The sequence below is a fragment of the Colias eurytheme genome, chromosome 18, assembly GCF_061535395.1.
Source record: "Colias eurytheme isolate Ceu_HAF_F1 chromosome 18, ilColEury1 Martin Lab GWU primary, whole genome shotgun sequence".
Lineage (NCBI taxonomy): Eukaryota > Metazoa > Arthropoda > Insecta > Lepidoptera > Pieridae > Colias > Colias eurytheme.
The window spans coordinates 2,670,133-2,687,813 of record NC_142997.1 but is presented as its reverse complement, the minus strand read 5'-3'; the positions used below and the strand labels follow the sequence as shown (position 1 = coordinate 2,687,813).

The following is a 17,681-nucleotide window of genomic DNA, read 5'->3' as shown; positions in this document are numbered from 1 at the left end:
TGAAAAGGAAATACTTAATACTTTCAATAAAACACAAGAATTTCATCAATATTTTTTTAATATCACTTGTTTACACAGAAAATAGTTATAGGTATGTTACATCTTTTAAAAAGAAAACAAACTTTACATTTTGTTTAAAACAAGTTATAATCACATAATTTATTCAGCAATAATTGGATAGTGCTATTTCAAATATAATTACACCTTAATAGACCTAACTACGTTGTATAAAATTCAATACTTTTTACACACACGCTTATAATATGATTGCGTAATTTCGCTTTAAGATTTTTTATATATGTACATGAAAAATATCATTTTATTATTTATAAATAATGTAGCACTTTGTGACACACTTTAAAATAAATAAAGAAAATAAAATGCAACGATTTGAATAAAGAAAGATTATCCATGACGAATATCTTGTATGAGATGATTCATATGAAAAACTTAAAAATGTGTCTCGGTGGATAACAATTTTTTTCAATTTATTTACATACGCATCGAAAACTTAATAAAATAAATACTATACAATTGAAAATCTCGTATATAGAGTGGTGTATTGTTATATTGTTGATGCTTTTAAAAAAATATTTAAAAAATATATAAAAAGATAAGAGAAAAAATGAACATGGAAGGTTTATTTATATGTATAAAACACAACAGATAGATGTAGATGAAATAACAGAAATAAAATATATCTTCCCTTTAAAAACATCAACAAAAACTAACGGTTATTATTTTTAGAATAATACTCAAGGTCTCTTTAGCAAAAATAAACATATTTCTATTATAATTATTACACCTAACTAACATATGACTCGTCCTGTCAAAGACAGGTGTTCGTTTAACAAACTAAATAAACATTAAATTGACAATCAATTTAATTATTAATATAGTATAGGGTCCGCCTTGTGCTCAACTCATTGCACAATTTTTTTACATAATAAAAATTTTAAGCACATCAATCACATAGAAACCGAAAGAAATAAAAAAAAATTAATACAAAATCGCGGTAAACCTCAGAGGAATAAACCTATAGAGTTCTTATATTGAGACAGAACAAAATACATATTTTCTAATCTACTTACTCTTAGTCAATAACAGCATAAGTCAGATTGAGATAGCGATAGAGTATCTGCACTGTCTTCAAACGTAGCGCGCCGGCAGTCAGTTTGTTTTCCAACCAGCTGGTGGGCTCAGTGCGTCAAGTGTTTTTAACGAAATATTTAGAAAATATAAAGTGTATAGTGTTTCTTTTTATTTATCAGTGTGCTAAAATGACTATTGTATGTTTAGCTACCGGCTATTACTAGTCGAATGGGAGTTTTGGATGAAAACAATGAAAAAATATCTTTCCATCGGTAAGTGATTTTCAGCAAATTGATAAATATTTATGTTCTAACCCTATTTGAAGGTTTTATCAAGCGCTTTTTTATAAGTTTATGTTGTAACTGTAACATTTACCCACTTTATGGGGTTGTGGAATACAAAAGAATTAAATAATTTTTATAAAATGTCACAATATTATCACGTTTGGCATTTTGTTTACCACCGTAGTGTTGTAACACATCTAGCGTATATTATCGATTTATGACAAAAAATCTATTTCATATTAACGTTGATTTATTTATTTTGTTTCTTATATCAGATTTATAATATGTAGTTGTTGTAGCAAATAATAGATGTAAATTTTCTACAGCAGGAAAATAAAAAATACCACGTGGTTGTTTTATTTGACTTATCTGTTTAGTTTGTTGTTTCTCGTTTAGATTATTAATAAATTCATTTTGTTTTAGATTTCCAGAGCTAAATAAAAAATGGGTATAAAACATGAGACGTGTAGATTGGACGCCGTCGAAATTTGCTAGATTGTGTTCACTGCATTTCGAGCCTGCGTGTTATCAAGATGGATACTCTAGAAGAATTGTGCAATCTTACGCTTACGTTTTTTTTTGTTCCTTTAGATAATAAATACATTTGTGTGTGAGTGAATTTTTATTTGGAAATTTTTTTACACATTTACTTTAAATGTGTAACTATGTGAAAATTAAACGGTTGATTAAATGACAGTTCTCATAGATGAGAAACTACTATTGAAATACATATTTAATATACATGCGTTTTCAAAGAAAAACCCGCATAGTTCCCATTCCTGTGGGATTTACGGGATCAAAGTAATTTTTCCAAATTTCATTGTAATCGGTTTAGTAGTATTCGCGTGAAAGAGTAACAAACATCCATCCTCACAAACTTTCGCTTTATTAGTAGGATGTAAGGAAAATGTTTTCTTTAAGACTGTCCTTTTATGTACTTGTTAAAATTCATGCTGACTGTGCCTTTCTCCTCACTCCTTTAACTTTATCATCATTTCCATCTTTATTTTAAATTAGTTACATTTCAAGTTATAAAATTTATTTTAAAATATATTAGCTTTCCGCCCGCGTTTTTAAAGAAAATCCCGCACAGTTCCCGTTCACGTGGGATTTCCGGTATAAAGCCTATCCTATGTGTGTATGTACAAAATTTCATTGTAATCGGTTCAGCAGTGAAAGAGAAAGTTATCCATTCTCGCATAATTTCGCATTTATTATATTCGTAGGATTAAACAAATAATGTATTCAACTGAAATTAATGATTAATTTTGTTTTTTTTTATTATTTATTATTTCACGAAACCGTAAATGCAAAATGCATTCACAATTTTATCGATTGAAGCACATCCCATCACTATCACCTTCTATCTATCTAAATACGTACCTATAGTAAAAATGGTGCCATGACTATGTTGAAACGTAGCTTGTAGTCTATAGCTATCTCATTCTTTCATACGACGTTTTCTTTAGATAGAGAGAAACAAATATATGTAAATTGTATACGCTCGATACAAGTACTCTATAGGTTTATTCCTCTGAGCGGTAAACACATCCGAACTTCTTTTTTAATTTTTTTACAAAACCAGAGATTATAAGTCCGAAGAAAAAGTTACATAATATAACTTTTTTAAAAGCCAGGATACGAGGCTTCTTGACACGTCACTCCATAGACACGAAGCACAAGGCACCCACGTCAATTAGGAACGTCTATAGAACGTCACAAAACAGTCCAAAATGCCTGCTAAATAGCATAATATTTAATTTTGATTTAAAACCATGTCATTAGCAGGTTGTTTGAGCTCGGATACACCTCGAGCTCTTGAAACCGACATCACTTGCTCGATGATGGCTGAACGCGTTCTGAAATTATAGAGTTATGAGTTAGTTTCATAGCTTTGAGCACAATGACACATTTTTAGTTTCATAGTAGGTATGTATTATAATAAGCAATCAACAAAATCTTAATTATTTTTAATTCAAACAACATGGACAAATTCAAACATAAATTCCGAGACCTTTCATTAAATTTAAAAGATAAGAAAATATAACATAACTTTTAACGAAAATATAATAAGGATTTCTAAAAATACTTACTGTAATTTCGTAGCGCTTCTTCCCTTTCTTGAGCATCAAAATACCACAGCGTGATGGCGTATCTGAAAATAAACAAATGCATAAACAATAAATAAACCTTCCTGGATAATTTAAATTCAACTCTTTATACCCAGACAATAATCAACTATTATTGTATGATAAAATGTGTATTTCATATTTTTTAATGTACCATATTGAATCGATTAGAATGCTCAAATTAGTATTGCAAATTAAAATCATTTTTTCTTTCTGGAGCTATGTTAAATTGTAGCCTGTCTTTAAACTAGATATGAAAACCGATCAATTATTTATTTGTAGCGTGGTGACAGATAAGCAATAATTTAAAAATTGCTAATTATAGTGGAGCCAATTTAATAAGCAACATTTGACGTAGCTATCTATCGTAATATAGTTTATTAGTATCTAAAATCAAATCTTAAAATTAATTGTATCGGTTATTATTATTATTATAAATATATAATCGTAATTGAAAAAAGTTAAGCAAATGTGCAGTTCTATCAAAACGAAATAACATATTATTCTATGGCGTCGTTACTAGGTTACGTTGTTGAATTTTGTTGAACTGTCAAATGGTGCCTATTAAAATGGCTCTACTATAATAATAATAAAGTTCGTAAATTTAGAAAAAGACGCTAAGTATATCATCAATCGTTGAAAATCTGAAAGCTTTAAATTGACTACTCTATTTGAACGTTGTTTACCTGGTCGCGAAGGCAGGTTGCACTTCGTGCGGGTTCCGCCTGTCCGACCAGAAGAACAACATCCTGTCGAAGATCGGCGCTATATCCGCCACCTGGTTCGTGCCTTCCGGGAACACTCTGGAATAATTTCAACATTATTATTATTATAAAAAAATCAATGATTCAAGTTTCAATTTGAATACAGTTTTTTTTTTTGAAGTGAAACTTCTTTATCGGGGTTGGACAAAAATTTAGTGTAACATTTTTGCGTTACGCCATACGCCTGACATTTTTGCGTTACGCCGTACGCGTGACATTTTTGCGTTACGCCATACTCGTGACATTTTTAAGGTCATAAAGAAGTTTCACTTCTTACGTGTGTACTCTAGTACACGCATACATTTTTTTTTTGTATTTGTGGACTGTGGTTAATTTATTGTAATTTATTTTCCACTTTTTATATTCATTTAGTAAAGGTAAATAAATGAATAAAGGAATTTACTAAAGTATTCTTTCCTACAGGAACGTAAATGATAAACTTGACACTAAACTGTTTTGTAGATATGAATAAGGATTCATGCAACTTTTTCTCGTTAGTTTTCGTAATTCTATTGCATAATCCATTAAATTGATTGCTACATACTAAAGGAGCTATAACATAACGATATGTTGAACGATTTTATATTTATAAACACCATCTGTAATGAACGAACTGGTATTTGTATATCGGCATAGTTCATCACCATTTATGAACAATATAAACAATGTGGGACCAAGTATAGTTACCTGAGCAACCCCCCGCACCGCTTGACGTCCCAGTCGAGATTCAAATAGTATATAGCGGTGATACAGCGACCGTCCTTGTTGGGGTTGTCTACGTGTTTCACGTAATGGCTTCCAGACCCTGGATAGCACGCTACCATCGCCTAGAAAGAATAGAGAAAGTTTTTAATACAAATGATGCATAAGAATGTTATGCCGCATTATTATACCTAGAGACCGGAATGACGCTTATAGGTTTATCCTTCTTTCAGTTACTTAGCTTAAATAATGTTAACAATTTTATAAGGTTATTTGAAATGTTCTAATATCGATGTCGTCTAAACGAATAAACAAAAAAAATGGGTTCGCATCTAAATACATATATTCATGGCTTAACGTTTTGATTTATACAGAATCACAATAACACATAGGATAGTTTTTATCCCGGAAATCCCACGGGAACGGGAACTATGGGGGTTTTCCTTTGCAAACGCGGGCGAAGCCGCGGGCGGAAATCTAGTTAGGAAATAATATTTCATTTGGTAACAGTGACATACATAATTCAAACCAAACTGGTGACTCAAGCGACGTAACAACACCACAATAAACGTATCATAAAGCATTCAGTATAATGAAAATTTATTCAGACATTAATTATTAGTGGGACTTTACCGCAACCGTTATATTGATAAACTTGGGGGAGATAAGGCAACGGAAATTATTTTTTTTTTATTAAATACTTCATAGTAATTTTACACCTTCTATTACGTAGGAATGAAGTATAAATTTTCTATGTGTCTTGTAGATTAACAATTATTAGGATAAATATGCAGGAGACCTTTACTTCTTTCTAATGAGAAGAACTTATTTTGCCTGTAACTTGGGGCTGTAATATATCCGAGTGAAATTACTATACCTGATGCCGAAATTAAAGTAATAATAGATTGATTATTTATTTACAAGTAAAAAGTAATAATATAGTTATGCAATTTAAGTGAAGTCCCGTGTCCCCATGTGGGATAAGGGGCAGATGCATTATCCATGACAAGTAGGTGATAAGCTTTCTGTGTCCTGCCAGACCGAGACATTTTTTTTCTTCGTCTCCACCGGGAATCGAACCCAGGACCCCTCGTTTCTACGCTCACGCGTCAACCACTGTACCAAGGAGGCGGTAATATGCAATTAAACTGTTACATAAAAACTAACCGTACACTGCATTCTTTACAACCGTCTTGCTACAGCTCATACTTCTTCTATACGTATATTATGTAATGTGGGAGCTTCAAATGTACTGTATCTAAATACACAAATCAACTCAATATGCAAATTGTGTTTCTATTAAGAGGGAATCCCGGCACGCGCTGCAAGCGAGTGCAGAACCTATCTGATGACTCAATGTGAATTTTCCTTATTTACCATACAGATACATACTGTATACAATGCAGGATGATTGCATATTACTTGCGAATAGATATCTGATATATGTGTACGATACATTCTAATCTTTGTACTGTAAAACTATTACACAATATAATGAAAAATGGTTAAATACTCATTTTCGAATTACGTACTATTATTTTATATTTACTGATCCTACTACTACATATCTATGTTGGCGATCAATCGAGTTGAATAGGTCTCTCTATGCAAAAATAACGCGTTATTTTCTGGTCAAACTGACAAACTGTAAAAAAAAAAGATTTGAGCGATCTCCAGTGTAGCAATTACAATAAAAACATCATCCATTAAACAGCAAAAGCTTAACAAAAAGGAGACAATAGTTAAACTATAATCAGCTATAACCGGCAAAAAAGGGCAGGCGAGGCTGAACACGATTACGATTCAAGAGCAATGTCAACATAGCAGTGACCTACAATTTAGACCATGCCCTTTTGTGTGTTTCCGGAGGCGTATTATATTTTCATTAGATTCCACGAGTTACTGAACGTATTTTCTGAAAGTAGCTCGCGCATGTATAAATTTCTAAATGTTTCCAAGTTATAGTTATCATGATCTTAGTCAATTAAGAAAAAAATCAATGAAGGACTGGTGGCTAGTATTAGCAAAAATGTTTATTTTGTTACTTCAGACTGTTAATGAATTATACACTTAGTACGAATAAAATATTATAATCATTAATCGCTTAACCCTCTAGGGAGTCCCGTCCCATCAGTGGGACGGTATATAAGCTGAAGATGATAATTGCTTAAACATTATAATTTCACTGTGTATTGTATAAACCTTTAAAGTATTTAATCCACACAGTTTTGCAAAGATTACGTGATTTGTAAAGGTGAACGAAACAAGAATAACAAGATCCCTTTACTGGCGTGGCCTACTTTAAATTTAAAAATATGCACAACTCTTTTGTATTATGTTTATTTAATATAATTTAAATCGATTGGAAATTAGCTATGTTGTCTATATTTAAAGCAAAGATTGTGCCAGTTTTCACTATGTAAGAAGAAAACAGAATTTCCTGTTATGTATTTGTAAATTAGGACTCACGACGCCAACGACCGTCACGTCGTGGAGTAGGGCATTTTGGTATCTTTGAATCTTGCCAAAAAAGTTTCACTTCGGACACGTGTGCTCGGCACGCACGCTTTTTTTTTGTATTGCCATACTACGTACCCTTAAAAATATAGAATCAATTCTGTATGATCTACTAATAGACTAAGGCAATCGATAACTTTCTAAATCCTTGATATTTTAGTGACCATGATGGGCAGTGACTACGTACTTAGCTTATGTATCTATTTCTAGTGGGCTCGACAACTGAAAATAAAATAATAAAATCTTCTATTAATATGTTGAAAAGCAACTGAAACGCCACATTTCCAGATTTCGACGATCTTTGGTCCGAACTGTGTTTTCAGTGTGATTATCATTCTGGTTTTATCAATTTCTGTTCTTATATCAGATATTTTATACCTACGTGAAAACCTTTAACCTAGACATTTTTGTGTGGCTCCGAGCTATTCATGTACCTACACCATTTTTTCTTTTGTGGATTTTCCCAGTACGTAGGATTAAACACATGAAAAAATATATATTCATAGTTCATACATATTATTCATAATTTTTTTTCATTTCAATATCATAGCAAAATTAGGTTCATGAGGTCATGGCCACCGTGGATGTATATTGTAGGTATGTAAATGGATAAATCAATAGTATCGATTGTAATTAGTAGCACTACTTTAAGACATTAATAGTAAGACATTAGTATAAAAGCAAAGGGGATGTTGGAATGTATTCGTAGCGTAAACGTAGTTGATGAGTTTGTAAACATTGGCAGCGTGGGCCTGCTACGACGCCTGTAATGTTTACAGACGCCCCCCACCCCGCGCCCGCGCCCCGCGCTCGGCCGCCATGCTTCGGATCACGTACGCCGTATTGGCTCTGCGCATGCGCGAACCGATACTGTAGGGATGCGTTCATTGCGAATAATCGATTAAGCATCGATACATGTAACTGAATAACGCGTTTCAGTGAACGTTAGCAAATAAATGTTTAGTCATTTTTTGCGTTTTTGCTGTGCAGTTATTTTTATCGTTAAGATATCTTGGCTAATCTCAGTGTGATGCAAGTTTACGTGACCTTTAAATAAACAATGCATCTGTCATACATTTCGCAACCTTCTGGATGTAATGAAACAAGCTTGAGAAGCAATTTTTTTATCAGTTTCGATGCGTTGACGATATAAATTATTTAGAAAAGGTATAGGTGTTCACTCAGATATTTCCAGAAGTTTTCTATTATTACGTACTTACATAGCTACAGAACGATTTCGTATTATACTATTAGTGGAGATTACGACAGCCCTAATAATTATCAAGTCGTGAGCCTATTTGATCCAAAACCCACGATATCCACTGTCTTGGCACTGATAACGAGTTGCGTAAATAGAAATAGATTTCGAACACACGCGATATATTTGCAAAAGGGCACCAAGCAAGCAATCAATTTAATAATTCATTAGTCTGTAACGAAGGGACATTATCTGGACTTTAGATCAAAGTCCTTCTCTTTGAAGACTTCGTACTACTTGTTAATATGTGGATTTCTGAAGAAAGCAATAAACTAGAATATTTAAGATAAGTCCAGGATTAGACCATACATATAAATCTTGGAAAAACATCAAGACAAAATTCTTTATGCCTTACCCTTAGTGCCCAAAACTAGATCATACCATTATTCTGGTAGGAAGTAAAAAGAACCAAGGCTTTCTTCCATAATAATTAATTATTCGTATCAATTTATCGCAGTACAGCAATAAATGATTTAATAAGGTTACCAATGATGACCTTTAAAGGTCGATCGACTTATTAATAGCAACATTTCGTTGACGAATAAAAAATCTTATATTTCTCTCCAACCGTTGTTTTCTTTCAATTATTTTGACAGCTGAGAACATCGTATTGGTGTTCTATAAATATAGTCGAAGGATTTTAAGAGCATCCTGGAGTTAAATTAAATTTAGATCAGTTGACAATGTCCAATTAACAAGCTTTTGTAATTATTGAAAAAGTATACTTCGAAACTGTACGATGATAGTTTCTGTAAAATTATAGAGATGTAAATCTCAACATTGCCTCTTTCGTTAAATTCAAACAGCACGAGTCAAATCAAACATCTTCTATGAATTTTTATCATGTTGTGACTCGTATCACTTAAGGTGTCCCACGCAATCTCTTTACTTGCTTCGGAAATAGGTCAAGCTCGCGTGGCTGTGTCAAACCGGTTGCTATGCGTCTTCCTGGGGGAGACAGCAGCCCGCTTACCGTTCTGTACTTCCCGGAAGGAAACTGAACTCTTGGATGGCTTAAGTGCCAATTACATTACAGTAATCAAATAATCGAAGAATGATAATGTTTGTATGAAGAAAAGGAAGATAATATAATACGTACAGAATAAAAAAAATCTAGTATTCATTTATGGATGATAGTCCAATCCGGAATCGCATAAGAATTGATAAGTTTATCTCAAGAATAAGGTTCATTAGTGATCAAAATCAATTCAGCAGTTCCAAAATCTACTAATTATACTTCGATGAGATTTTCAAAGTACCTATAACGGAAAATATCCTACTAATATTATAAATGCGAAAGTTTGTGAGGATATGTATGTGTGTGTTTGTTACTCTTTCACGCAAATACTACTGAACCGATTACAATGAAATTAAGCACACATATAGAGGGTAACTTGGATTAACATAGAATAGGTTTTATCCCGGAAATCCCACGGGAACGGGAACTATGCGGGTTTTTCTTAAAAAACGCGGGCGAAGCCGCGGCCGGTAATCTAGTTTTTTTATAAATTTAATCATATTTACGATTTAATATCTTACCTTCGTCCTTCCATTGATTATGTAGTTTCCCATTTTGCCGTTATTCGCCATTTTGTTTGCTTTCAGGATTATGTTGTCCACCTGAAACATGCACACAAATAAACATTTAAACATGTACGTATTAAATATGTTAACTTAATATGAACTACATTTTATGGAATGGTTAGGTAACAGGAGGAAAGAGATCAAGGTGAAGGTGTCTATAAGACTTTGTAATGTGGATGAGTTTGGTAGAATTGGCTAACTTTCACTAAACGTTTCTTACTAATTTGTACACATATATAAAGAAATTTCATCGGTGTTTCTTTTATATAACATTTTACTATAGGTACATTAATATGTGTACACTGTACAGTTGTAAGCAGAGCCTTAATGCCAGTTATATTTCATACTAGAGGTCCGCCCCGGCTTCGCCCGTGGTACATATTTCGCAATAAAAGGTAGCCTATGTCCTTTCTCGGGTATCAAAATATCTCCATACCAAATTTCATGCAAATTGGTTCAGTAGTTTAGGCGTGATGGAGTAACAGACAGACAGACAGAGTTACTTTCGCATTTATAATATTAGTATGGATGGAAACCAAGTTAAATTCGCCCGTCACATGTTTTCTAACGAAGTACTACGCGAATTCTAATTTGCAGAGCCAGTCAAATGTGGACCAGCGGGTCAAAATAATACTTTCTATTCACGACCGTTACCATAAGCATCATTTTGCGTTAGTCGTGTTCACAAAAAGCGATAGAAATCTATTAAGTTATAGAAAGCTGTACCTATTGGAATGTGTTTAGCTTAATCATACAGTATGCATAATATCTGTTACGTATCAAAACATTCCTTCCTCACATTCTTCATAAATTTTTCGCGATTTATAATGAATAAGAAAGATTTTATGTGACTTATAATTGATTTTTGGCCACATTCATAAGTGATAAGACGAATTAGTAAAACATTTTACGAATAACGATAAAATTTAAACGTATTTACTCATTTGCAAAATATTATCTATATCTTTAGTTTGTTGACTTCGAAATTGTTGACAATAGATTCTCATCGTCTAACGAGACAGGAAAATTTAATGATTGAAACGTAGTATTGCTAGTAAACATAGTCTATGTTTTAGATCTAAATGCAGATAAATCGATTTTCGCAGAATTATCAACAGGTACACATACCAGAGCAATGATTGCTCAGTAATTGAAGATAAATGGTGTTGCGATTGATAAGGATACTGTTATATCTGGCGCCAGTGATTGCGACGTGAATATTGCGACGTAAATAATACCGAACGAAATGCAGATTATGATTCAATAACAATTGCCTTAATAGTAATAAAGTAATCAAGGAATAATAATGAATACCTATGTCTAGTAAAGGACTAAGAAGGCAAAGAGAATAAAGCGGTGGGTACAGACTACAGACTATAGGAGCAAAACTATAGCAAATCTGAGTTTTGAAATAGGAAACTTCATTAATGAAGACTAGGAAAGTAAAGACTTAACTGGTCAAGTATGGAGTCAAATATTATCTAGGCCTAGATAGACACTGGTTGTTGCTCGACTGATATACAACCTACAGTCGGTGCAGATGAACTAAAATTCTAACACTACAACTCGACCAAGCTAAGTTTGCACCTCGTTGGAATGCGGCGCCTCACCCGCTTCCCCGCTCACCTTCCCAAAATCTAACAAACATTTGTTTACTTTTTTCAAGTCATAGCGAATCCTTTTTTGCAGACCGTACGTAAGCGTCAGTGTGACGTAATCGACGCGAGGTGCAAACTTATAGCTTGGTCGAGTTGTAACTTTATTCGTAATTTACTCTTCTGGACCTAACTGCATAAAGGCTTTTGTTTGTGGGTAGGACATCTATGCAAGTATCGCTAATCGTATAAGTTTCAGATTTAACTTTTTAAGCAAACTAAAAGGTGTTAGCAGCACACGAGTGTGAGTAATTCTAGAGACGCGAAAAATGACAACACAAAAAATGTTTTGATAGTGTCACAAGTGATAAGCGTGTGAACAATTTGGAATTCTTTAGATTTTGAGTTTAATTTACTTCATAACATGTCAGTGGAGAGTCAGGAGAAGGGCAGCATTGCGTTATAAACTTAATTATAGTAATGAAGAACTTGGATTTTCACTACAAACAAGTGGAAATTAAATACGAATCGTATTACAGATTATCAGACTTATCTCAAATTAGAGTACATACATGATGAAGGGTTAACGACTGTTTTAGATACTGGAGCGTAAATAATTTAAGCAATCTACACGTGTACACCATTGAGGAAAATACTGCGCAAAATTCTATCGAGTTCAATGAGCAAGAGAAAAGGTATTACATTAGGACTGGTACTAAGTAAATAGTATAGTCCGCGATGAAATCATGATCTTGTTTGAACATAATATTTCGCAAAAGCACAATGTTTACATTTTAATCGGAGATATATTAAATATTGACATTCAATGAAGCGAAAAATAATCTCAAAAGTACAGATTATTGTTTGCGTATAGAAAATAGAATAAGCTTCACCGATGCCATATTTGGATTCAAAGTAAACGTGAGACAGTGAAATATAAAGCAATGGAAATCGGATCAAACAAAAATATCCTTTTATGAAATGGTTAATCCTATTATTATAGAACAAAATTCTAGATCTCTTATGTGTACAGGGTGACTGGGGAAATATTTTTCAAACCCGAGAATGTGAAGCTTTGGGATTATATGGAAGAAAAAATATTATACCTCGATTTGAAAAACTTCAGTGACCCGTTAATAAAATGGACTATGGTATTATCTATGACACAATTCCACTCTGCCCCCCTAGCCAAGTGGCTTTCTGTTAGCGTAGCGTTCAATAGAATAGACTACGAATGTATGAGATTGACGTAAGCTGTAGATAATATCTACAGCTACGCTAACAGAAAGCCACTTGACTAGGGGGGGGCTGTTGTTACATCGATACATCTTACAACTATTATTCGTATAAACAATCAACTGCATAAGATAACTTTCTAAAAAAGCGCTAACAGTTTAACTTTGTTAGAAACACGTAGGTATAACGAAACCGTTAGTTTATATCGGCCGTAACTTCGTTAATAGACGTTGGATCTAAGGGCCAAGGGCCGTTCCCAAATAGAAATGCAGACGTGACCAATCTCACACTGTCAAGCCTATGGAAAATGCTATTAGACTGTTAGAGCGAGATGCCTTTCCTTATAAGTGACGTCCGCTTTGTACAATTGAAGGTTTTATTTATTTCCTAATACACTTTGTAGTTAATTACCACGTAATTACAGACCTTTTCATAAGCGTAGATGTGTGGACGAGTTTAATGTGATCGTTATTTTATGTAAGGTACTTTTAATAGTAGGTATACAATTTTAATGCTGGTTACTTCTATCTTCTTCTCGGTTTATTTTATTGTCACTAGTTATAACCAGAACGCCCTAACATGAACCCACAAGGTCTATACTCTTTGAGATTTCTTAGTCATTTTAAATTGACGTGATTTGTAACAATAGTCTACAACTTCACAGTGGAACATTTCGGCAATTTCGGAAGATCAGCGTCATTAACTGGTACTATAGAATTATTTCTACGTACATATATTGTATGCATCTTACGATATGGATCATGGCATGACATGGTCATTTTATTTTAAACAGCCCTCACAATTCGCCAAGTATATTTATGTTTAATTTTTTCTATACGAACTATTGGTTTTAAAGCTGTTTATAAAGTTACATATTATGGATCATATTTCAAATAACTTGTCTAACGCCTAAGGGCAGAATAAAGAGGATAACATACTACGTAGTTATGACGCAGAATTGAGAGAGGCCCTTTCGCAACGGCATTTGCATATTATTGTTATAAGATATGTAATAACAAAAATGAACATTATTTATTACAATAAAAGTGAAAACAACATTGAGCTCAGTAGGTTACGATACAAATAAGACCACCCGCGACGCCTATATCACTAATAAGCGATCTCTACCAGACAATCGCTAAGCAAAGGAAAAGTTCTGCAAGGCGAGAGAGTGAATCGTACAAAAAGAAAACACCATTAGATGATATATTACATTAAAATGTATAAAGCATTTGCATAATGAATGCTATAAAACTAAATATATCAAGAAACACATTTTTTTTGCAATATTTAAGCACAAAAATATGTATTTGAGAAGTTTTTATTTTAAGTAGATACATACTAGACTAATTAGTTGTCCTATATGATAGCAGTGGGGCTCCTTGCCGTCTATCCACGTGATCCTGTCGCTGCGTATTGTCTGCGCCTCCGTGCTGCCGGGGTTCGACACTAGTTGACCAGCCTGCGGAGGGAGAGAGGATTATTCCTACACAAAATTAGCCAGATAGTTGGAAGATGGGATTTAATTTAATAGGATGGGTAGCAATAATTTATGAAGTAATTAATAATGAGTATTAGTAATTAATTCATAAAATAAGGTTGACATATTGTTATCTTTTTTAACCACTGGAATATCTTATATAATAAATCAAATAATAATATAACTAACAAGATAATTTACAGACCCTATTTTGATTTTTACTATTCTGATTATTGTAAATTTAAAACGTTAAACAACATAGTATCTTTCCTTTGGCTTAGGCCCTTTATATAATATTCTGATAATTCAAATATTAAAAGTTACAACATTAAACTACGTCTTTACTAATATTATAAAGCTGAAGAGTTTGTTTGTTTGAACGCGCTAATCTCAAGAACTACTGGTCCGATTTGAAAAATTCTTTCGGTGTTAGATAACCCATTCATAGAGGAAGGCTATAGGCTATATATCATCACGCTAAGACCAACAGGAGCGGAGCAATGCGGGTGAAACCACGCGGCACATCTAGTATTTAATATTTTAGTGTATAAGCTTATGCTATAGTGCTTCACTTTAATATCCAACTGCCTTACCATTCAACTTCAAACCAGCAATTCTTATTAGTTATGTATGGCATCCAATCTGGATAATCAAGTATTATTAGCATGGTCTCATTATTAAATCATGACATAAATAGTTACATAAAACTGCAATGTTTGTAAACAAATTTATTACTCAATACATTTGTTTACACAACTCGTTAATAAAGAAGTGTAATGTTTTATAGATTTCTATTTTCTATTCCTATGTATACATTTGTACTACACAACACAATATATCCAAAAATATATTGGTATAGTAAGGCTAAGATTGCTAATCACCTACAATTAAAAGTTAGACAAATAAACTAACTTTGAAAGTATTTTGCGCTATTCTCATAAAACATTTTATTTTGTTAATAAATCTCTAAAAATAATTTTATAAAATTAAATTTGTATGTGGTCAAACAAAAGTTAAAAAATAAGTATAATCGTTTATATTTTATGCATAAATCTACACATTTTTATAGTCTCGATGGCCTCATTACTACCATCATATAATTATTATCACAAAATGTAATTCATATCCAACATTATACTGTTTATGTTAAATTTATCTAATCTATGTTATATGATAATATGTAATTATTGTTAAAAGAAAGCTTTCTAAAACTTCTAAGAATAGTTATTTCTGGAAAAATATTTTAATAGCTCTCTGCCCGCAGCTTCACCCGCGTTTTCAAAGAAAAACCCACATAGTTCCCGTTCCTGTGGGATTTTCGGGATAAAACCTATTCTATTTAATCCAAGTCACCCTCTATATGTGTGCTAAATTTATTTGTAATCGGTTCATTAGTATTCGCGTGAAAGAGTAACAAACACACACATACACATCCTCACAAACTTTGCATTTATAATATTAGTAGAAAAGTAGGATGCTGACCTATTTCACTTATGACTAAGACAAACAAGCAAATAATCTGAATAATTGTACAAACAAATAAATAATTACACTGAAGGTAGTCGGTAGAGACATATTATGGCTATTAATTCAATCTGTGATTCCATAAATAATAGGCACAATAAGTAGATTATGAATAAAAAAAAATTCAATTGAATTCCAATTTTTGACAAATACAGACACAGTACCTAAGAAGATATTAAAAACAAAAAATACTCACTGTAAATATACCGGATCTATACATTTCTAGCACTTCATTTAACACTAAGAGTCCTCGCTCCTTACCAAGGAAATTGTTCAAAACACACACTCCATACTGAGTCATGTCCCTTATCACCCTTTGACAGATGTCATAGTTGGGGTCACTGGGATCTATATAATAACTGTTCACCATGTTGTTGAAAGGAGCACTACTACCTTTTAGGGAAGCTTCTGGGTATTCCTTTATTTTAGTTGGCTGCTCTCCAGTGAAACTGGGCAGAGCGGGCACCTTCATGTCACTCCTATTTACGGCCTTCAAAACATTTGAAGTACCGGCTGCGGAAAAATCCACCGTGTTTAATTGTTGGGCTTTCTCACTCAATATCTCCTGTTCTGAGGAACCTTCGTGGGTGATGGCACTCACTTTCGACACGTCTTTATTAGTATACACTACACTAGATATTACACTATTGTTTTTTAAAGCAGTTTCTTTTTGTTGACTTTCACTGTTCTGAGCAACGACTTCAGGTGTGGAGGAATTTTTGTTATCAATAATAGTATCACTACCCTCTTTACTCAAACTTTTTCTTTTTGACTTTTTCAATCGTCTAGTTTCACTACCCGCAGATTTCAATTTGTCGTCCTTCTCATTTACTTCTACCACGTTATTTATTTGTATTGTTTGGGTTTTCTTTAACTGTTCAACGGAGTGAGAAGTTTCAGTTTCTGCTACGTTACGGGAACCTTGTTTTTGTAACTTTGGTGCACATTCACTTTTATGTCTCCGCCAGTCCTGTCTTTGATGTTCTGTATTACAATAATAAACATTAAGACAGCGAGCACATCTACGATGAGTTTGCTCTTTGCAAACGGCGCAACAAGCGAGTACGCCTTCTTGATTCATTCTGAAATTATATCTTTCTTCGGGCCGGCCCTTCTGATTGTCAATGTGTCAAATAGAAATGTCAGTATGTCATCGTGTATATTTTTTAATGTGTGACATAAAATGAACAGATACTAGGTTTTTTGTGTCTCAGTTCGGATACTTGTACAATGTAATATGGTAGTCGTATAAAATGTCAAAATAGTGAAGGAAGTACGTATGATGTAATTTTTCATAATTTTGAATTATATGTGGACAATGGGACAACTAGTATAACATAATTGTTTCGATGATTATTTTTTAAATGTTAAATGGCATTTTCAACAGACGGATCCAGACCGAGAAAGCAGTGTCGCGTCGTGAAGCAATTGCTGCGCGAAGCAGCTTGGTCTGTGCATACCCGCCTAATGAATATACTGGTTGATCACATGGGATGGGATTTTGTTGACAAAATAT

General features: G+C 33.1%; 1 protein-coding gene across 1 annotated transcript; it reads right to left on the bottom strand.

The window, feature by feature from the left end:
• Positions 1-56: 56 nt before the first annotated feature.
• Positions 57-17,276, bottom strand: Hph (HIF prolyl hydroxylase). Its single transcript, XM_090112315.1, has 8 exons — positions 16,362-17,276; positions 14,504-14,623; positions 10,286-10,366; positions 4,957-5,096; positions 4,192-4,308; positions 3,470-3,531; positions 2,924-3,235; positions 57-1,021 (listed from the first exon to the last, which is right to left on the bottom strand). Exons 1-7 carry the CDS (start codon positions 17,244-17,246, stop codon positions 3,207-3,209), a joined length of 1,434 nt encoding a protein of 477 aa, XP_089968441.1. The 5' UTR covers positions 17,247-17,276; the 3' UTR covers positions 57-1,021; positions 2,924-3,206.
• Positions 17,277-17,681: the final 405 nt, after the last annotated feature.